This window comes from Dermacentor albipictus, chromosome 2, assembly GCF_038994185.2.
Source record: "Dermacentor albipictus isolate Rhodes 1998 colony chromosome 2, USDA_Dalb.pri_finalv2, whole genome shotgun sequence".
Lineage (NCBI taxonomy): Eukaryota > Metazoa > Arthropoda > Arachnida > Ixodida > Ixodidae > Dermacentor > Dermacentor albipictus.
The window spans coordinates 112,726,309-112,749,246 of NC_091822.1; the positions used below are offsets into that span (position 1 = coordinate 112,726,309).

The 22,938-nt window shown below is 46.5% G+C and overlaps 1 protein-coding gene across 3 annotated transcripts in view; it reads left to right on the forward strand.

Moving 5' to 3' along the window:
* The window catches only part of LOC135910944 (nose resistant to fluoxetine protein 6-like), an 83,146-nt gene that overhangs the window by 43,698 nt on the left and 16,510 nt on the right, over window positions 1–22,938 (forward strand). For all 3 annotated transcript variants that reach the window (XM_065443013.2, XM_070533019.1, XM_065443014.2), the window contains 5 exons: window positions 5,618–5,783; window positions 11,298–11,380; window positions 17,905–18,027; window positions 19,198–19,318; window positions 20,146–20,335. In XM_065443013.2, the coding sequence (XP_065299085.1) occupies window positions 5,618–5,783; window positions 11,298–11,380; window positions 17,905–18,027; window positions 19,198–19,318; window positions 20,146–20,335 (683 nt within the window). The remainder of the gene's footprint in view (window positions 1–5,617; window positions 5,784–11,297; window positions 11,381–17,904; window positions 18,028–19,197; window positions 19,319–20,145; window positions 20,336–22,938) is intronic.

A 22,938-nucleotide genomic window follows, 5' to 3' on the forward strand; every position in this document is an offset into this window, starting at 1 on the left:
TTCACCTTTGTACAACGCGAGGTCCGGTGTAGTAGGAACTTGATTTTGCGCCCCTGTGCGAGTTGTTACCCCCGGAGTGTTGAGAACTGTGTACTGAAATTTGTTTATGTTGTCTTCCAGCAACCTGCCCGTTTTCGTGTTCGCCTTGTATCCCGATGATGTGTTGGGCGCATTGAAGTTTCCCATGATGTAAATGTCATGTGTCTTCTCATTTTGTTTAGCGTGCTTGAAGATCTGACTAAGGTTGTACATAGATTTTGGTGGATTGTAGGCGTTGCACAGCTTGGCAGGTCGTTATGAGTTGTCCGGGTATATTGTGGTTATTAAGACATATTTTGCTAAACAGTCTGGTGCTATTTCCGTGTAGTGTTTAGTGTTGCGTTTTACGTACGTCGAAATTAATGGTTGGTCGTATTCAGTGTGCCCTCAATGTGTAGCTGTGTATCCTGGGATGTTCTGTTCATTGTGGTGGGTTTTTCTATTTCAGGTAGCATTGCCTCATTATTGCTTTTTTGTTACTGAGACCGCCGCAGTTCCACTGCCAAACGCAAAAGTTTCCGTCTCTTACTTCTGCCATGGATTAGCGACCTTTGCAGTCTTAGACTGGGTGCTGGAGGTGTCGATTGGGTCATCAGGAAGTTGTCTCTTTTGCGAATGTGACATGTGGTCCATGTTTTCGTAGCTAAGATCTTTATCTGGAATAAGGCATTTAAGCATGCGGTCTGCTCGTTGTTCCAGCACGGTTAGGCGTGTTTCGTGACCTTCGTAGGCTGTGGCAAGTTTTTCAACAATGTCAGTGAGGCGGTCGAGTTTCATTTCTACGCTTTCAAAGTATTCTAACAGAGTCGCTGATTTGTTTAGACGAGACTCTAGCATTGAAGGTGTGTTGTGGGAATGCGCGTGTAGGATGTTTTGCTGATATTGTGGTGCTTCGTTAATTGGAGTAGGAGAATGTGCTTTTGACGTTAGGGTATTGCAGCATGGGGATTGCGGGGTGATGAGAGCGCTTGGCTTACCAGGCGCCTTGGGTATGATGGTTCCCCCAGACTGTGGGGTGCGCGCAGGGCTTTTGCTCGAGGTTGGTCGTTGCACGTTCGGAGTAGCGCTTGCCGAAGTCGTCGGCTGTGACAGCGGTGTGTTAGGTCGCATGTCTTGTTGCTTCTTCTGGGGCGGTTGCGTCTGCGTTCTTTGCTGTTGTTGTCCATGCGATAATAATGCAGGGTATTCGCGATAGTAATCAGTTGAGGTTGCGGTGTTGGGGGCGCTGGAACCAAGTGTAGGCTGTTGCTCGTTGCGCAGTTTGATGCGTTGTAAGTAGGCTCGTTCTGTCTTGTTATGGTCTTTCTGCCTTTTAATTTGGCAGCTGGGGTCGTTGGTCTTATGATCGCCACCGCAATGTGGGCAAAGGAGAAAGCATTGGTGTTCTTCTCCTGCCTGCTTGAGTTGTCTCGTGCAGTGAGGACATCTGATCATGGTTGATTTGGTGGGGAAGTTGTTAGCACGATGATTATACATCTGGCATAAGGAACAGACGTCTGCTTTGGGGAGGTGGGGAAAACATTGGAACATAGCTCGATGATAAACGACTTTCCTGGGGACAATGCGTCCTTCAAATGTAATAATAGCAGTCTCTGAATGGCCCATCATCCGGGAGGCTAGTATGGTGGGTCCAAAAGTGTCCAAGGTGGGTTGGTCCAAGTTCTGCATCAGCTGCTCCGAAGATGTGCCGGCGTCAACTCCGTAGATAACCCCTCTGCAGGAGTTGGCCGGTGCGGTAATGTATGCTGTGACAGCGTGCGTGGTTGGTCCAAGTGTGAGTTGAGACATGACAGCGATTTTCTCCGCTGCTATTGAACTTTGGGTCTTGATAACGATTATATTGCTTCATGGCTTAATATGCAGTGAGAGACCCAGGCTTCGTGTGGGCTGAGGGGGGCTTGTTGCCGCGCGGCCTGTGAGATGTGGTGCAAGTTGTGCTGAGGGTGGTGCACATCACTCTGAGGTGGAATTACGACAGTGTGGAGCGCAGCAGGGTGCAGGGGGGTGGTAAGATTCTTCTCCTTGTATTGAACTGTTGTTCAGCCGTCTTCAGCAGCGTTCTCAGTTTGCTGAGTGTCCATTACATTGGCTGGCTCGGTTGCGGTGGCAGGTGGGGTAGGGTACATTATAAGTGAGCGAGGCGCCTCCGGTTGCACGTTGGAGCCTATGGTAACCGACACCTTGCGGCACGTAAATGAGCGCGGTGGCGCGAGGCTGGCGTCGACGGGAGTGGGGGTAGGCTCCAGGAGTGCGTCTCAGCTCCGGCGTTAGGCGTAGTGACGTGGTCGGGTAAAAAACTCCTGTAAAGTCCAATAAATGGGCTCTTTTGTGGAGGGTAGGACATCCAGCCGTTCCTTGAGCGACGCCCTGTCCGTGGATAATGTCGTCGATAGGCTGGTAGCAGGAAAAAACGATGAAACGCATGCGATTGTTGGAGCTCGATGCGGAGGTGTCTTGACTGGTCGACGCCACCTAGCGTCCGGGGAAAGGTGAGGCCTGCCACTTCAGGCGGGCTGCAATGGCAGCGAATGTCTCAGCTGTAGTTTCATTCTCGGCCGCTTGGCTGGGCCGAACGGAGCTAGCTGTCGCGAACGGCCCACGTCGGTTTGCACGGGCGATGGCCTTCGAAGCGCACTCTTCACGAATTTTCTATGCCGAGGAGGCGGCCAGGCTCGGCCTGCCCTTGCCAATGTTGGAGCGGCCCGCTGCGCGATAATCCCGTACCTTAGGGCTGAAAGTTTTTTGCCTTCCATCGATCCATCCATCCCAGACAACACTCCCTGTGTGGTGACGCCGCAGTGGATAACAGCGTCTTCGATGTAGGCAGCTGGCCGCGCCTTTTCTTTTATCCAGCGACCATGGTACCGATGGCTAATACATATGTATGCCGAAACTTCGTCTTTCTGGTTTCGAAAAACTTCGTGACTTTGTAAACTCATCATCTTAAGTGAAGTACTGTTTCTTAAAGGATCACATAGGTACCAATAAATTTGTTAGATGGCGAGACTTGCATACATGACGTCTAATACAGAAACGATTATGACACGCACACATGCATCGACAACCTGCACGCAACACACTTACGAATTTTTCGCGGGAGAGCGGATGCGTATAGATGCTTGACGTGTTTCAATTTGGCCTTACCGAGACGCACTGAAAAACGCAAAAGCTTGCGCGGAGAAGGAACACGGGGAAAACGCAAGCAATAAGGCAGTTGCGCCTGCCACAACAGGGAGACGCTTGTGAAGAAGACGCGTTGGAACAAAAACGAGCATGCCCATGGGCAAACTGTGCGCGAAAAAAGGCACTGGAGCAATAGTTTTCATTCATGAAACTCAAGATAAGCAATAAAAAGGTGTTTACTGGGGAGATCTTCATACTGTGCGTGTTCTCTATCCTTTCAAGAGTACAGAATGGGCTTCATAATTAGTGATTACGAAGAATGCTATGCACTATATGAGAATTCTCACGTATAGATTTCCTGCCCTAATTTTTTTATAGTACTGGCACTATGGACAATTCGAGCAGAAGCAGGTCAGCTTGTATTGAATAGCAATTACGCCAATTGCCACTCAACGAACCTCTTTTCTGCATAAGTGAACAATACGTCACGGGATAACATCTCCAAATCTACAGTAGGCTCGTGAATATCATTCTAGAACACGCAGTTACCAACCAATCAGCGCATGATAATATTTTATTTATTTATTTAGAAAGACCCCAAAGGCCTACAAGGACACACAGTGAGAGGCATAGCATATTGAACAGTTCAACAACAGAAATGAGAACCTTGACAGATACACTTAAGAATGTTTACGTGTTGGATTAGGAAAAGGTTTTAGTGCCTTTTTGGAAATAATTTTTCCAGGCGTTCCTTGTCCGCGCAAACCCTCGCAAACCTCGGTAAGGCCAAATCAAAATGCGTCAAGCATCTCAACGTGCCCGCTTGGCCGCGAGGAATTCATAACTCAAGCCCCACTCAGCCAACAATCCGGGACGTCATGCTACCTTGCTCGACTTCCACAGAATCTAATGAAGCGCTCACGGAGCAGTGATTTGACGTGACCGCTTACGTCTCGCCTGGCATAGCAATGCAAATTTCGCTCCAAATAGCATGACGTCATAAAGCGAAGTGCACAGGCCTGCTGTCAGTGCCGGTCAATTGGGAATTCATGCTTTCTATTTTGTGCACCAATTTTATACAATCATAACATGGCGCCACCTCCTCCCCATTGGCTGCACCATCATGCGCCAAATGGAGCACGCACTAGGCACGCCTTTAGTCAACCAGAACTACGGAGCATCCGCGGCGTCTGGAGGCGTCATCCCGGACGTGTGGGTTCAATTTCCACCCAGACCGATATTTGCCAAATTTCGCTTTAAAATTAATTGATTCCCTTTATTTACAGGAATCACCCTGAGAAACATGACTTCAATCCGAGCATTTCGACACATTTCTTACTCTTTGCGCCAGCGGTTGGTGGCACGCCGATGACGTCCGATTTTCCCGTATTGTATCGCCTAATGCTTTCGCATTAAAACTTACGTCGCGGAAACATAACTGGTGCTGCATATGTGAGCGAAACGCGCGCGGCTGTGGCATTGTAAACATTGTAAGTACAACTCACGTCATTTGGTTTCGTGCACATTTACCACTGAACTTAGACGAACGTAGTCCGAGGCAACAGAATGGGCAATAGAAACAAACAGGCCACAACGCTAATGTTAAATGGCGTTGATGTTAGCGCTCTGTCCGGATTATTTCATTTTGTCTCCTGTCTAGTATTGCTCTTACCTTCACCTCAACATTCGAAAATGCCCCACGGGGCCCTGTTGTATATATTAACCATTCCATTGCGCTATCCCTCTTGGAAGTTAGTGAAAACTGCTGCTCTCCACACCACCTCCGTGAGGGGTGACATGTGTATGTCTGTACTTCGCAAGCCCCGATAGGCAATGCTATTGTGGACGAGGATGACGTTGTGCGCATCCCACATACATTCTTCTTTAGACTATGCCGATTTATTGGCTTACAATTTTGAGTCATCGTGGTCTTCAAAAGAGTGTCACAAATGATGCGTGAATTACAGGGGTGATGAAGTGCTTCAGGCATGGCACATACCAAAAAGGGAGAAGGACCCACATTAGAGCTTTACACCCTAATACGTATTTATTGTTGCGATGTTTAGCTGCTGGGTAGTTGAACTTGTGTATAGATATAGGAAAAAGGGCTTTCGCCGACGGGGCAGCTTGGTGCTAAGTCATGACACAGCCGTATGCGGAGAATGGACATGGCTAAAGTCATTCAAGCAGAACTCACCTTTAAAATCTTTGTCCTGTTTAAATAGTGTCCATGTTTTTTTTTCCTCTATTCCGCAGAAAGGACTTAACCCACTTGCGCTTCGGTTATCTATCACAGGTACGCGCAGTGAGGAGTTTCAGGGAGAACCGTAAGGGTAAAAGTGTTTAAGGCACCGTGTTACAGCTGACACAGCTGTTAAATTTACTGTGAGAGCAAGCATGCTGTTAGCGTGCACCGGCGGCAATGAGTAGTATTAACATGCCCTTCTCTTTCCAGGTTTTGCTTACCTCTTTTTTTCATCATCATCTGCTTGTATCTCCTTCCCCATTTGGTCACTGGGCCGAACGCAAGAGCATTCTTTCAAAAGTTCTCCGATGAAGTCTCCAATCACTGGTGGCAGTTGCTTCTCCAAATCAGGAACTTCTATGAGATTACTATTTGGGTGAGTCCTGTGTATCTTTGTCGACTGCATGTGCTTTCTTCGTACTAGCCCATGAAACGCTTACGGAAAAACAACTGCTATAGCTTGGGAAACACATTGGATACGCGGGAAAATGTTATACGTAAGTATGGTGACGGAAAAGTTATCGCCCGATGTCAATACTAGGTGGCCAGGAACCTGATCATTCGTGGCTATTTTTTCGACCTAGTCCCTTTTCAGCACCACGCGCATGAGAAGAAAGTCATCCACTGTATCGATGACGTCATCTTGTGATGAAAAATAGGTTCCAGCTAAGTGCTGCTTGAGCATAGGAAAGAGATCAATGTCTGAGGAATCAATGTGGAAGCAGTTCAAAGCAACAAAACCTAATGAGTGACACTACAGTGGTGGACGTATGCTCCCGTACGTTGACATTGTCGGAAAAGGGCATGTTTCTTCAACATTCCAAACCACTTAACGTTGATGGCCTCGAGCACATGCTTCCATTGGGCAGCCTATTATGGGGCGCTATAACTTAAAGCTATTCCAAGCTTTCCAATTCTGTAATCAGTCCCCCGCGATTGGTCAAAAACTTTTTGGCGCCACGCCCACTTCCCCTGTCTGTCACACGACGTAACAAAGACCGCGATAGCTCTCCGTCTGACATGACTTGTACAACGTAATTATGCATGAATGACTGAACAAACAATAGGTATTTCTGATTCGACGCTTTTTCACCTTAGCCCTCTGCTACTAGTAAAATATTTTCGGGCTGCACCCACCTCCCCTGCGTGTCACGCGACGTCACAAAAGCGCGAAAACTCCCGGTGTCTAAGTTGCGTGTGCTTATTAAAGATGCATTATTATGCCAAAAAGGCTGCATTTTTACCGAATAGCCACAGGCTGGGCCCTTAAAGCTATTGCAATATGTTTTTATTCCAATATCTTTGCGTCAAATTTGCGTAAACGCAGACGCAAGCATCGAGTGGGGACCCGAAGGGTTGTCTGAACGGACCAATTAAAAGCTCTCCTCATATGTAAGAGGTCACTGTTGTTTGCTTTAAAAACTAATAACATTGGCTACAGTGAGCGGATTGTCTTATCTAATTGGCTGATAAAAGGCGAGGAGCACGCTCAAGGGGAGAGGGATTCGATGGGGCCGAGCCAGTGCACTGAAAATCGACAAGTGGTTGAAGAGGGTGGTGCCGGCGTCTGCGATTGGTCCGCTTTCCTTTACTTGGCTTGAGGTCGCTGGTTGAAAATCGCGGCGGCATGCAACGGAATTGTAAGAATGCCACTAAAACGGATTCTCAGCAAGGAAGAGTCGGCAGAACGAGGCCATAAACGTGGCGAAAGTGCTTGGAAGCGCTACATGGTCATGCGAAAGGGTTTATTGTACGCCAGTAAACCCATGCTCTCCTGCGGGGGCGACTAGCCAGTGCCTGAGCGATCGGCGATTGCCATAGTTTATTCCTTTCGGAACGGGGCAACCTGTGGCTATTCAGAATACAAAATTGGTTTTGTTCGACATATTATTGCATCCTTAACGCGTACACGTCACTTTGACGCGGTGAGTTTTCGCGGCTTTGTGACGTTGCGTGACAGGCAGGTCAAGTGGGTGCAGCCCTGAAACTTTTGACCAATAGCCGACGTCTAATGGCGAAAAGGCGTCGAATCACAAGGAACTATTTTTCTTTAGTTGTGTCCAATCATGCATAATCAGTGTGTACAAGTGATATCAGATGGCGAGCTATCGCGGTTTTCGTGACGTCGCGTCACAGAGAGGCGACGCGGGGGTGGTCCAAAAAAGTTTTTGAGCAATCACAGATGGCTGTTTGCACAGCTGGAATAGAAAGTTTTGGACTAGCTTTACGTTATAGCGCCCCTGCCCCGTTCTGAAAGGAATAAAAGATGGCTGCCGCCGATCGCTCAAGCACTGGCTACTTCCACCTGCGTAAGAGCTTGAGTTTATTTCCGTGTAATAAAGCTATTTGTGTGGCCATGTAACCTTTTTGAGCACCTTCAGAACGCTTACGACCTCGTTCTGCCAACTCTTCTTTGCCGAGAATCCGTTTTAGCGACATTCTTAACCTTCCGTTGCACGCCGCCGTGATTTTAGACAAGCCACCGCAAGCTAAATAATGGAAAGCGGACTAATCGCAGACGCCCACACCACCCTCTTCATCCACTTATCTATGTTCATTGTGCTGGCTCGGTCCCATCGAAACCGTCTCCACTTGAGTGAGCTCCTCGCCTCCTGGCAGCCAATTACAAACGAAAAACCGCTCAATACAGGCACTATAATTCATTTTGAAAGCAAAGAAAAGACACCTCTTATAAGTTAGTAGAGCGTTTGATTGGGCTATTCAGGGAACGCTGCGGGTCACCGCCCAATGCTTGCGTCGGCGGGTACGCAAGTTTGACGTCAGGAGATTAGTACAGAAACATATTGGAATAGTTCTACGTTATGTGGCCCATGCTCCATTCACTGGCTCACCCTTTTTGGTGTACTCGGTCACGATGACAGCCACGGCATACCAAAAGCAGAGACCATCTTTTTGCCAGAATGGCACTGACTTGAATTTTTTGCATGCGGGAAATAAGCAATATTTTCACTGTATTCATCCACCTTGGATCGTGGATAACACTGGCATGCCTAACCTTTATCTGTAGTCGCATATTGCTTGAGTAAAGTCACTAAATTGGCCTCAAAATGGTAGCACTTTTCAGCAGAGAAGACCTGTCCCTGGCGTCTGTTTCGAGCAGTAAGCGTTTTTTCGACCCACCAACTTACAACTTTCGTATGTCCAGTGCAACTGTTAGCATGTTTTCAACCCTTCTGTCTGATCCTGGGGCATCTCTACATTTTCTGCGATGAAGCTCTCTGTCACGCGCCTTCCTGCCATTACGAGATCCTGGACTGCTGTGATGCTTTCTTCATATTGGCAGTTGTTGTTCTTTTTCAGCGAGAGGCTTCTTGGGCAGAGGGGTTGACTGTAACTGACTTCCGCACAAACATTTCGAAGTCGAATAGGATGAGTATCCTCCCCTAATGTTTCGATCGTCTCATTATGAACGCCACGACAACTCATGCCTCTTGGGTAGGTCTTGGATAACTGCACCCTTGCTCCCTTTATCCATAATTAAAGCAATGATAATTTCCTGCGCTTCAGCCTTCAATATCTGGATCAAAGAATAAATAATAATTTAATAATAATAATAATAATAATAATAATAATAATAATAATAATAATACCAAAACTTATCAGTGACAAATATTGTTATAATGCCTTACAAAGACTTCTACTATGAAGGGCAAACCTAACATTCGGTTAAGGCAAAGGCGTCATAGTTAGGCCAAGCTCGCAGTCATCCCTCCATGTTGCAATAAGCACGCTCATTTTTTCTTATCGCGAATCTGGTTATCTGTCTGTCAGTTGGTCGTTCCTAGGCAACCACTACGGGGGGTATACAAAGACCAAGGTGTTCACGAGCGCTCCTTGAACCCATCTACTCAGCATCCACGTCTAGACAAATGCGGTGCTGCTCCACGAATGACGTTGTCGTTGCGTTTAACTAATTCTATCGTATGAAATCCTGGGTAAGGCAATTTCGGTTTCAGCAATCCAATTTGCATGGACGACTGTTTTCGTACTACAGTATGCGCAATACTACGCATATTGTTATGCGCGTTACAGCGGTGATGCTATGCGACAGCGTTTACGTGTGGCGCATCCATCCCTTCGTGCGAAAAAAAGCTGGAACCTACTTCCGACGAGCCAATTTCTCCGGTGAATACAGTATAGAAAAGATGTCGTCAGCCATATTATATTTCTTATTCTCGGTGCGATACGCCAACGTTTACATGCACCGCGTTGGACGATTGCCCCATCTGAACCGGCCCTCCCCTGGAGTGTTAGGATTGGGGGCTCAATTCCATCGCTCGTAATCAGTTGTCAAGCATTGAAGTCGGGCATGAATTAGATGGTAGCTGGCCCATGCCGTCGTCCAACTTATCCACGCGGAGGACGTTGTTGAAGGGAAGGACTGCTTCTCATCGAGCACGAGGAATATGGGTTTATTTACACTATGTACATGCAGTTCATCAGTCTAGCATGACTTGGAGAGAAAAGTACATCAGTCTAACATGACTCCTTGAGAAAGTACACTGAGCAGCCGTACAAGAGCGGTTAATAAACACTCGGTCCTCCCTCGATTTCAAGGTGAGGGAAAACGTTCGACCAGGCACCGTAGACAAGTTGACCAGGCACCGTAGGCTAGACGACCAGGCACCGTAGGCTAGACGACCAGGCACCGTAGGCTAGACGACCAGGCACCGTAGGCGCATTTGATTCCCCGAGCTGACCCCCGCAGCGCGCCCGCAGGCTGCCCATTCTCTTGCGGCATGATCGTCGCGTGGGAGGGTGTCTCCGTAGATTTTCCCGCGGCAACTCCCCCGCTCATAGCAGATAAAGGTACGCGGTGACGGGTTCAGATACAAAGCCTGCTTCGTCAAACTCGGCTCCAGCGACGGAGAGTCAAGGACGCGCGTATTGTTGCCCACACAAAGTCGACATAGTGACGCCGTGGCTAGAGGTTTACGGCGGCGCTCCAGGAAAAGTTGACGCCCGCTGTCGCAACTAGCAGGCAAAACTTGCACGTCATCGGGCCGTTCCTAACAGGAGCAAGAATGCGATTCGCCTTCCTGGCAAACAACTGCCCTTTACATGTGATCCGCCACTAACGCGCTTATGTGAACCTGGCCAACAAAAGCTTGGATGAAAACACCCAATTGCTGGCGTTTGTAAATGTTCATTGTGCAGAGCAGTGAACGCAAAGAGCCTGAACGTAATTCAAGTGCTGTGCCTGGTATCTATTATTGCAGATTATCGGTCGCTACATTCTCTGACAACCCAAACATAGGCTACGCAATGGTCTGCATTTTCGTGTCGAATGTAAGCGTTTTGTAAGATCTTGCTCAATCCAATTAGAACAGTCGTTCAGCACGAGCCTTTGATTTTGGATATCGGCGAGAAACAAATGTGGTCTATCGAGTCAGTATTCAGTAATATAATCATACTTGTTATATTAAAGAAATGCATGCACGCCTTTTGATGATTCCTTATATACATTCCTACATAAATATCATAACCCGATATCTTGAAAAGCTTCATTCATCATAATAGGAGGGACAATCAAGAAGATGCGCCTTAGAATAAGTATATTGTTCATCATTAGTTCCAGTGTAAGTGCATTTAATTGCGCTGTATGCGACAGTGATACCACCCTCCGAAGCAAGGCGAAAACAAGAAAAGAATAAGGAGAACAGTGTTGATTACACCTCCAGCTTTTTAAAATTCTGATTTCAACTTGCTCCGCAGCTTATCTTAGCCTACAGGAAAGCCGTTGTCATGAAGTTAAAGAGGTGGCCCAACCAAACCTAAAGAATCAGAATCACGACCATCTCGCCCGTCTTAGGGATCCCGTGCTACACCTGCCTTTAATTCACATCATTCTCTCATGTCGCAATTACAGGACGTGCTACCCCACACTTGGTACTTATCGGCGGATTTTCAACTCTTTCTGGTCGCGCTTCCGACGCTTCTGATATTGAGAGGGTAAGTACTGCAAAATGTTCGCTTACTCTCGTTCCGGCTGAAGTTGGGTGTTCCAAATGATACAAGGCTTGCGGCCGTGTATGTGCATATGAGTTTAAGACTGCTGTGCGCCTTCACAGTAACGAATGCAGTGACCGAGCCTTCTGCCACAAACATTATTTTTTGTTGTTTCTCAAGGAATAAAAAATCGTGCCAATCGCTGCAATACTACATCAATTTCCCACAGGAGAAAACGCTTTACATACCTTTCCGAGAGGCAAATGTCCCCCCCCCCCCCACACACACTTTCCAATGATTTGCCACGTAAGCGATTCGCGATAACCGCTGGGTATCTTAAACAGAAAAGACACCCGCGAATACTAGTGCAACCCCTATGAAATATGAGCAATCTTTGTATTGCGTTGCAATTAGGGCACGGTGTCGGCTCAAGGCTGTGTCGCGTTGTGCTAGTGATGTTACGTCGGCTACTGAGGTCTTCTTTAGGCGGCGTTTTTTTTTCCTCTTCGAGGCTTTGTTCGGGTGGCGTAGTGTCATCGCTATGTCGTCGTGAAGGTCTTTTGAGCGTCTTCGTCGGCTGCGGATGATATTCGCCATTTCGAGGACTAGCAGCCGCTACTCGATCGCTTGCTTCTTTTAACATCCCGCATATTGGCTTCGGGCTGGCCATGGGTACGATCGGCGCTACGGTGACAGGTAGCGTCGTGGTGACGGCGAACGTGAAAGACGTCGGGACCTCCAGTGCGTTGCGGTGATGTTGTGGCGATGATACGGGGTCGCTCGCCAATATGTGAACGCGGCGCGTCAGTGGCGCAGCCTCTTAGTCCCACCTCACGGCGTGGGCATCAGCGGTAGACATGGCGTGCTGCTCCGCTGTAATAACAAAGCGGGAGGTGCTCGTATGCGCACCACGCGGCGATCTTCCTGAAGGCGTTACGCACGCTGACAGGCCGACGGGCTGGTGGCAGTGGCAGTGGCGGCGGCGGTTGCTGGCGACGGTTAAGCGGCGTTACCGGGCCGTTGCGTGGGCGCGCAAAAAGAAACGGACGCCGAGTGACGGCGACGGGGTAATTCCTTCAGGCATGGGCCGTGGCAATTCGTGCTGCACTTTGGGAACTCCCAGTGGCCGATGAATTTCTTCGTTCACAATGCCGGTGATCGAAGCAATTTCAGGCTGCGGTGCAGGAAAATTTTGCGAGGTTCCTCACATACAACGGTCATGACGGTTTCTGTCAGCTCGTGGAAGTCTGAACTTCGTACTTCGGTGTAGTCACTTGGCAGTGATATTGTCTGCTGCGCATCTCTATAGTCGTTTTGATGGCCGTGGCTTCGGCAAAGAACACTCTAACTGTATTAGGCGGGTTGCAAATTATACAAGCGAAATGTTGTTGCTTTACTCACCGCATGAGGAAACAAGCTTTCGGGTGGCCATTCCGTAACAGAAGGGTCTGGTCCCCTCTTCCATGTAAAAGGCAGTGTTCTTGTTTGGGATCCGCACTCGGGCTTCTAGGAAAGCTTCTCCCCTTTCCTTGGTCACGACACTACAGGAAGCCATTACGAGACATGTCTCATTTCCTCACGATTGTGGGGATTGCGGAATGCACCGGCGCCATAGCGCACGCATTCATCTGTTCTGCCATCTCTACGCCTCACTCCTTGCTACTAGCGACCGGTTGTCAGCTGTGGCGCTCTACTCGCGATGGTTTGCGTTGGGGGTGGGCAGCCGAGGTCACGGAGGGGTCAGCTATAGGCGAGAGCGCCTTTTACCTCCTGGACATCACTGAGTACCTACGTGCTTCCTCTCGTCTGCTGACAGCTTTGTGGCTAGGACTTGAGCTCGAGTAGGGTGCCTTTGCCCGCGCGGCCAGCGCGTACTTTGTCTTGACGCTTCCCGGATGCTAAGCCGAGAAAGGGGTACGCAGTGTTCGCGCGACCTAATACCAAGCCGAGCCGAATGTATTGGAGGCCCAAGCCGAAGGAAATTGCCTATCCTCTCGCGAGTTTGCCCATTGGCTAGTGCGAGAGCAAGCAGTATAGCCGCGGGAATTTTTCATAGCGGCGTGACTTAGCTTGAGCTTGTGCTATCGCAGCGACATGCTACAGACGCCCGTGTCTGTATTTTCGCCCTTCATGCTGCGCCCCTTTGGTTCACGCACCACCCTGGGAACAGACCTTTGAGCAGTGTTGTGTACCGCCGGATAAAATATATGGTTTATGCTAACTCAGGACAATACTGCGTTCTTGTGCGATGCACTCGGTAGCCCATTGCGGACTGAGTTCGCCGCAGCGGAGCGCTAGAGGTGACTGCTGAAGCGGCTCTGCGGTTCGCTAAGCTCACCCGCGGTGGTTGGCACATCTGTGAGACCCATGAACTCCATAGAGTCGACTCCCATCTCTCAAACCAAGTCCTCTGGATATCTTCCAAGGAGAAGTACACATGGCACTACCTGTCCTGACAGTTCCAGTTATTAAACGTGGCGACTCTTTCTCATGTCTCCAGCCAGCTTTCGGGTGTTCAGCCGATAATGCGCGAAAGGTTCGTGGCTAGCTGGGCTGTTGGAGGATGATCAGCGGCACAGGTGCTGTCACTTCAGGTGAGGCTTTGGCCTTGATCTTCCTGGAAGTCTCCGGTAGTAGTCATGCTCCGGCGGTTATTTTGGCAGCCTGAGGCTAGCTCAATTGTCCGTGGCGACTTTGATGATGTCCTCATGGCTTGGCCTTGCAGGGTGTTTCCGTTGCACAGAGAAGTGTCGGAGCACTGAAAGCAGTGTCTCGTCGAGTGTGACACAGCTCTTATCCTGCGATCTCACCTTTGTGCCGGTGACTTCCAGTGAGCGCCAAGGTTCACAGTTTCATCCAGCGTCAAACAACGCCCTGGTTTCCTACTGGAAAGAACTGAAAGACGCTGGTTTTTGCAATAGGAAGGAAATCCTTCCTTCAGTCCCTGGTGAATTTCCACCACTTCATTACATTTCCGGCCTCTCAATGCACTTTTTTCTCGGTCGTTTCTGTATAACTCCCTCGGCAGCCCGCTAAATCATCATGTATGCCTCTTTCCTTGACATTATCCCACGACAATTTCCTTTCTACGTTGTCGTAGGCTCCCTCAATATCTAGTAATGCTATTCATAAAGGTCTATTCTAAGCTACTGAAACTTATTTATTTATTTATTTATTTATTTCAAAATACTGCAGGCCAATGTGGTGGCCCAAGCAGGTGTGGGTTACATCCAACATGAATGTGCAAAGTAACAGACAACAAAAAAGCAAGCAAGAAAGAAATAAAGCTTAAGAGAGAAGGTAACACTCCAACTCAGCGAGAAAATTATTGGAACCAAAAATATCAGACGGCAAAGAATTCCATTTTTCCACAGTTCTTGGAAAATAACTGAATTTGAAAGCTTTTGATCGGGCAAAGATTGGGGTTAGAGCAAATTCATGGCCATGGCGTGTGCGTCGTGTTGTTTAGGGTTTTATATCTGTCAGGCAGATCTATTGTTATGTTACCAAACATACAATTATAAAGAAATGAAAGGCGACTGAATTTTCTGCGGGCTTCTAGCGTAGAAATACAGTTTAATTGCATTAGGTTGGATGGGGAATCAAGTCTACGATATTTGCCAACTATAAACCTAACAGCCTTTCTGTTAATACGTTCAAGTTGCATGATATCTTTCTTTAAATAGGGGTCCCAAATGATAGAAGCATACTCAAGCTTAGAACGAACACACGTATTATAAGCTAAAAGCTTTGTTTGCGAGGGTGCGAATTTCAGCTTTCTTTTAAGGAACCATAACTTACGTAGTGCAGATGTGCAGATATCAGAAATGTGGGTTGACCAAGTTAAGTTGCTTGTGAGGGTGACACCTAAGTACTTATATTTGCCTACAATCGAGATACTATTGTTTCTAAGGGTATAACAGAACTGGCTCGGATTTAGTTTCCTGGTGATACGAAGTAGCACTGTTTTCTGAGTATTTAGTTGCATGCCCCATTTTTGACACGAGTCGTCAATAACATTCAGTGCTTGTTGCAATTCAATGTGATCTCTGGGGGATACAATTTGTTTAAAAATGATACAATCATCCGCGAACAAACGTACAGACACATTTTCGGGAATAACATCAACCAAGTCATTAACATAAATTAAAAACAAAAGTGGTCCCAATACACTTCCCTGTGGAACTCCAGACGTGACATGAAGAATAGCAGATGATGAATCATTTATTACGACATACTGTTGTCTGTTGTGAAGGTAAGCGCCAATCCATTGAAATATTTGACTTGGTAACCCCAAGCACTGTAATTTGTACAGCAATTTCCCATGTGGCACTTTGTCAAAGGCTTTACAGAAATCTAGAAAGAGAACATCTATTTGACCTGATGCATCAAGCACTCGTGAAAATTCATGCACAGTTGTAACTAGTTGTGTAACAGTGGATAACCCTTTTCTAAATCCATGTTGAAATTTTCTTAGTACATTGTTATCACTAAAGAATTCATGAATGAAGTTTGCAATAACATGCTCGAGAAGTTTACAACAACTGCTTGTAATAGAGATCGGACGATAATTCTCAAACGACAAGTGGTCACCTTTTTTATGAATCGGCTTAACACGTGCTATACCCCAGTCAGTCGGTATTTCCCCTGAAGACAGTGAACAGTTAAAAAGAGCAGTTAGAAACCCAGATAAATACTCAGCGTATCGGTTAAGAAAGGCATTAGGTATACCGTCAGGCCCAGCTGATTTTTTAGGGTCAAGTTTTAACAGCATATGTATTACTCCTTCCCTCGTTACTTCTATGTCAGTATCAGTTTCAACGACTGAATTCTGAAATTCGTAATAATCGGTTTTAGTAAAAACACTCTGGAAATATGCATTAAAATGTTCAGCAATAGCACAGGAGTCAGTTATCACCAAACCATCGACATTCATTTTGCTAATCCCGGTTTTCGTTTCACTTAAGTACCGCCAAAACTTTTGGGGGTTAGTTTGAAGAAAATCTGTCAATGTATTAGTATAAAAATATTTCCTTGCTTTTGCCAAGCTTGTTTGTAGCTTAACTTTTAATTCTGTAAACTGGGAAGTCATTGTTGCACGCTTCTTGCGTAATCTTTTAATTTTACGCTTCATGTGGATCAGTTCTCGGTTAATCCACGTGTTTACACGGTGCTTACACATTTTTTGGCTGGGTACAAAATTATCAAGACAATAATGTATGGTTTTAACAAAGAGTTGCCATGAGGACTCAACATCGTGTGATAAGGTTTCGATGTGCGTATCAAGGTAATCAATTATAGCGACATCATCAGCCTTAGAAAATTCCTTTACAACAGTGGCAGACTCAGTTTTTTTAGTTCGACCTAAAGCCTTATCCCAAATAAAGAAGATTAGCTTATGGTCAGAAATACCAGGCTCAATTACAATGGTGCCGTGAATTAATATTTCACTGAGGAACAGTAAATCCAAAATTGAGCTGCCTCGAGTATAGTGAGTCACCGCTTGCTTAAGGTTGAGCAAAAGCATGATGTCAAGAATAGAATCACCAGTAGAAGAACAGCCATGACGTAGGTTCTCCCAATCAATCGTTGGTAAATTAAAATCACCAGTTATCAATATGTTTTTATTACGCAAACCTAAAAGTCGATCGTATAGCTTACTCAAAAGCAAATCATCTGCATTGGGTGTACGGTACATGGCACAAAGGAAAAAGGTATCCTGCTTAAACGATATTTTCAAAAAAAGGCTTTCATGATCCGCAATTTGATCAACAAGAGTGGCATCAACGCTATCTTTATAATAACCGCCACGCCGCCACCACGAGGGCCTCTATCACGCCTGATGACTTGATAACCAGGCGGCACAATTTCGTCGTCGCCTATCAGATCATGTAGCCACGTTTCTGTAATAACGCATATATGCGGGTCATATGGTCATATGGTAAAATGGTTTGGTTCAGTATAATATGGGAAAAGCAGATGGCGGTGGTGAGCACATGTAGAATGTATGCATTGCAATAATTGACGAGAAGCGCCACTAACGATTTCGTTTGGTATTATTTGTCTTTGCTGTAGTGGTACTCGTTTAATCAGTTCACACCTTGATAAGAGCACCGATTGAAGTAGTGCACGTCCGGTCGTCTTTCTTATCTTTGACTTGAATGGAGGCAACGAACCAACTAGCCCCAAAATCTGCACTGCTTGATAAGTGATATTAAGTGAAAATGCATGTTTCACGCAGCCTTATTAAGCAGTGTGCATGCACTTTTTGCCATCTTCCTTCGCATGCACGTTTATTGTGCATGCGAAGGAAGATGGCAAACATTGCCGTTAAGCAACGACACTGTCCACTCCGTTATCAATAGCCTAGGGCACGTACGTGAAAAACACACGATGGCACAAAGCTGCATGTACAACAAATGCCATCTAAAAAGAAGCCTAGCTAAATAATTCTGCTGTACTGAACCAATAGCTGCTTATTTAATAATTGCACTTGAACTAACGTGCCACGCTTATGTCTTTTTCAGTCGCAAGATGGCGCTCGTGGCTGTGTTCTCCGTGCTTTCGGTGCTTAGCTGTGCTATCGGAACATTGGGCGTGGCGCGCAGTAATCTGCTGCCATTTATGATTTTTCCAGGCCCTGACGTGAAGTAAGTACTTTACGTTACCGCTAGTGTGTGTGAACAATCTGCCTATCTGCCCATCATTCCATCTGCACGAGAGTCTGTACCGCTGTCAGCCGCAGTAAAGAACACCACGCCGATTTCGTCCTGAACTTTTGTTTCAGCTAGCGAAAATGCCGTCATTCTTTCTACTTGAGGATTTTCTCTCGGTGGATGACACAGCGTCTTAACGAAAAATTAATGGTAAATGTTCTGTCTGATGATCTCGTATCGTGTTTTGTAATGCTGGGTTTCGCACGATCATTATATGTGTGTGTGTGTGTGTGTGTATGTGCGTGTTTGTGCGTGTGTGTGCATGCGTGCGTTCTTGCGTGCGAGCGTGCGTGTGTGTGTGTGTTTGTGCTTGTGTGTGTGCGTGTGTGTGCATGCGTGCGTGCGTGGGCTCGCGCGCGCACGCGCGCGCGTATTTCAACCTTTAACCAGTTATACGTACCCCATGCTCGGCGAGAAATCTTAATTTAATTGTAATTCAAATCCAGTAACTCGTATTGGCAAATAGACTGGAAAGTTCACGACGCCATGACAAACTGCAGCCCTCAATTTTAAGTGACATGCACAGGCAGAAAAGAAAATTGGCTTGCTGGCGGAATCCTAGGTAGGTGCGCTTTTGCTCACGAAAGCATGTACGCATGCATGTAAGTTTTTACGTATGTACGCAGGGTCTGCTAGTATGTACCATCACCATAAATTGAAATGCTAAAACTATACATTTCAGTGGACCATCATTTAAGTGTAACTACGTTAAAGTTCAGTGTGATTCACTCTTTAGCCGGTTTTTCTTTTCAACATAGAGGAGTCTAAAACTGACGTTTTGATGTCCCAGTTAAGCCATGTTAATAATGCAAGTGAACATGAAGGCAAATAACTCCATTAAAACGTTCTTGAAATTGTTCAAGTTACATTTTATGGCAATAGTATAGGTATTTATTGTAGTCAAGCCATTTATACGTGAAATTCTCAAACTACGCGCTTGCGCGAACCACTCAAGGAAGCTTTAGTACTACATATATTTCACAAAGTGCATGCACTGAGTCAAATGACGCTGTTTATGAGAGCAATAAGGTTGGTATAGCGCCTTCAGGGCAGCAGTATGTTTTATTAGCTGATGAGTACACCTGTTCTTTTTATCTCTTACAGTTTGCTCGAGAAAACATATGGGGACTACTACATCCGGCCATACTATCACGGCGTCTGCTACTTCAGTGGCTGTATGACGTTTATCTTGATGAAGGACTTCAGGAAGAGAAATATCTCGAAGGTAATGAAAAAACTGTATATTTTCCTTTTAAATTATGAACGTTCAAATCAATGGCTTGAACGCAATGTGTTTCTGAATGCATGGTGTATAATTGTTTGATATAGGACTTTCACTGTGCACTATGTTAAAGACCGTAGTTTGTTGCCTTCTAGGAAATAATCGAATTTCAATAACCAAACAATTCACTGGAATAGACGATAGAAGGCCCGATCTTCAGCAGGGCCCATGACACTGCCGCTTACAATAATGGAGGAGAATGAAAGAATATGCAAGGAGCGACACATCTTCATCTCATTTTTACCGTAAACTACACCAGTAACGGTGCATGAATAAGACTGTCCCCGTAATATATTTCATTCGTGGGTTTTTCACAACTCAAAAGCGAGTATAACTTAAATAAAAGCCACAAATTGCATTTCCCTTATCGCGCAGGTGAGGCCTCAAACCATTCAGCAGGAAGCTTTTATCCTCTGGCAGACAAAATGGTGACAGCATGGTGACGGAATTATTTCCCATCATGAAGGAAGGAATACTTATTGGTTAGCATGGTAGTCACAGCTACTAAATTACAAGCATTGCGTAGTGAAAGGTGCATTCGATCTGTAGGGCAACTTAGAGTAAATATTGATGATTGTAATGCTGAGAAATGACGGTAATGACGAGGACGATGGTGATTGTGGTAGTGGTGGAGTTGGCGGTGGTAGAGAAGTTCAACAGATGCGCAATCTCCAATTACTTTCGGCGTAGCGTGTTCAACTTGACATGGTGGGTGAAGTGTGCATCCCATATGTCAATTTTACTTAGTCTGAAAATTACCTCGTGTGCAGAGCATGCAGCTGGCAGGCTGGTGCGTGTCCGTGACCTGCGGCTTGACCTCAGTGTTCGGCAAGTTGGCGTGGTACAGGAGCCCGAATCCTACTTCTGAGGCTGTCACGCTCCTTGCGGCCTTCTTCGACCGCATTCTCTGGTCCATATTCGTTACCTGGATGACACTAGCGTGTTTCTCAGGTCGAGCAGGTGAGGTTTACAAAATTCTTTCTTTTCTGTGTTTGTTCTTGTTTCTGTGCCAAATATCCCAGTTGAAAAAGACAACAGGAATTCCTGTCGCAACTACAGAAATTTCTGTTGTACGACAGAAGTTCCTGACGTTTCTGTAGTTGCGACAGACATTTCTGACATTACGACAGAAATTCTGATGTCGAAATAGAAACATTCTGTCGCGAAGACTAAGAGTTATGAAGTCGGAACAGAAGCATTCTGTCACGACAACGAGAGTTCTGAAGCCGTGACATCTTTCTATAGTGACAGCGATTGTGACGTTACGACAGAAATTCTGTCGTCGCAACAAATAGATTCTGTCGCGACGATGAAATGTTCTGAAGTCGCAACAAAAACGTTTAGTTGCGACAAGAGTTCTGAAGTTGCAACAACAGCTTTCTATCGTGACAGCGACTCTTACGTTACCACAGCATTTCGGACATAGCAACAGAAACATTCGGTCGCGACGGCAAGGAGTTCTGAAGTCGCAACAGAAATGTTCTGTCGTAACAAGAGCTTATGCTGTCGCAACAACTTTCTATCGCGACAGCGATTCTAACGTCGCAACAGGAACTCTCTGTCGGGACCACACATTTTCTGCCCTGGCGTTAGAAATGAGCCACTTTCTTTCGCAGCGACATAAGTTCTGACGCGCCGACAGAAGCGTTTTCCGTCTTGACGCTTTAGAATTGTACGTCAGTTTCGCCTTGGTGGTTTACACTACTTTTCTCTTGCGCGGCAGCCAATTGTGCATCTCTGAAGCCGGCAATACTGATAGCTCCGACATCGGCATTAATGTCGACGTGGCCAATTGTTATGATTGTGCCGTGACGACGAGACACCAGCAACGCCCTACCGCCCTTCTCAATATCGGCCGCTGATCAAAATCATACGATCTGCGGGAATGGCTGCGTAACCGTTTTGTTTTATTTGGTAAGATGTGGCACACAGGTATGTGGACTTACATGTGTCATTACACTGACACAGAGCTATTTTCCCAGAAATATGACATTGGTTTTGCAAGGCGAAAAAGAAGTTTTGGGTTGTTCCACAAAGTTGCGTAAAAATCTGTCTCGTTCGGGTCTCATGATTCAGGTGCAGCGCTGCCGTGAGAAGCCAGTATGCTGTCAGAATGAACACTCATCCACGAATGTTTATGTAGCTATTTTACGTTAAAGGCACGAAATATATGCGCGCTCAAAAGTGTAACGAGCGAGAGACAACTGTGGAAAGTAGCAGTAACAATCCTAACAGTGTCCCCGGTCACCGTTGTCTATTTCTGAATTTCTGATATAATGTGGATATCATACAGCAAAATCAATGTTCTAGCACTCCGCGATGTACCTGTCGATGGTAACTACACTTTTGCTCTCCTAGAGATGCGGCAGCTGACGCGGTGGAGTGAAAGCCCATCTTGGCTCTTAAAATGCAAATGAAAACATCAACGCAGACAGAGATTCTTACTGTTGGCTCAGCCAAAATGTACACTTAGAGGGGTGTCGACAAAGGCGAGTTGTTGGTGAAGGGCTTCAAGTGCCTTGTCAGACCCCGAATGCAAGAATATCAAGATGAAGCTTCTTTGGCTTCCCCCACACCTCGAACAGAGACGGATTGTTGCAGCTCTAGAGCCATATGGCACAGTGCAGTTAATCACGAGGGAAATGTGGTGGTGTGACGGCATGGAGGGCTGGAAAATGACTAATTGAGGCGTAACGTTCACATTGAAAGATGGAGTTTCTGCCAGTAATCTGCCACATCTGTTGAGTATATACGGCCACCAGTGCCTTATCTTTGTACCTGGCCGGCCACCACTTTACCTCCGGTGCAACGGAGTTGGGCATATCCGGCGACAATGTAGAACACCACGCTGCAGTAACTGTCACCGCTACGGTGTCCCTGCGGATGCATGCGTCGGAACCTACGCTGACAAGCTTCGTGGAAATAGGCCAGCTGAAGATGATACCATCAGCGATCATCTAATGGACGTGAGCGAAGTTGTGAATGCAACTGGAGAAACACTCCCTGAGACTCAGCGACAAGAACAGATTAAGCCGTCGTCGGCTGACATTAGCCTCAGCCAGAAGCCTGCGAGTGAGCATGAGACTAAGGCGCCTGACGACGAACCAACTGTGTCATGGGCAGAATCGCCATCAGTTCTATATCACCCACCGTCAGCGGAATCTGGATCGATGTGCGAGGCCGTTAAGAAGCGTCCAGCGTAATCTGAGAATTCATCGCCCTCGGGAAAGGAGGCTCTCGTTCCCAAAGTCTCAAAGTTGACAAAACCGCTCCGGGGAACGCCTACCCCTGCAGATGTCCCTTGTGTTAACGTGCACCAAAAAGTCCATAGTGCATCACCTCATCAAGAAGAGAGTGGCGCACCTGTGGAGCAGCGTTTAGACGCTGCACCTACGTAGGTAATCATGGCGGGCGCTCTTCCCTTCCATTTCGGTTCTTTACATGTCCGTGGCTTACGAAGTAAGCGGCGGCAAGTACAGCTTCTTCATTTGTTACGCAATAGAAAATTAGATGTTGCTGCTATCCAAGAAACAAACATTGAATCCAATGAAAACACAGAAGTA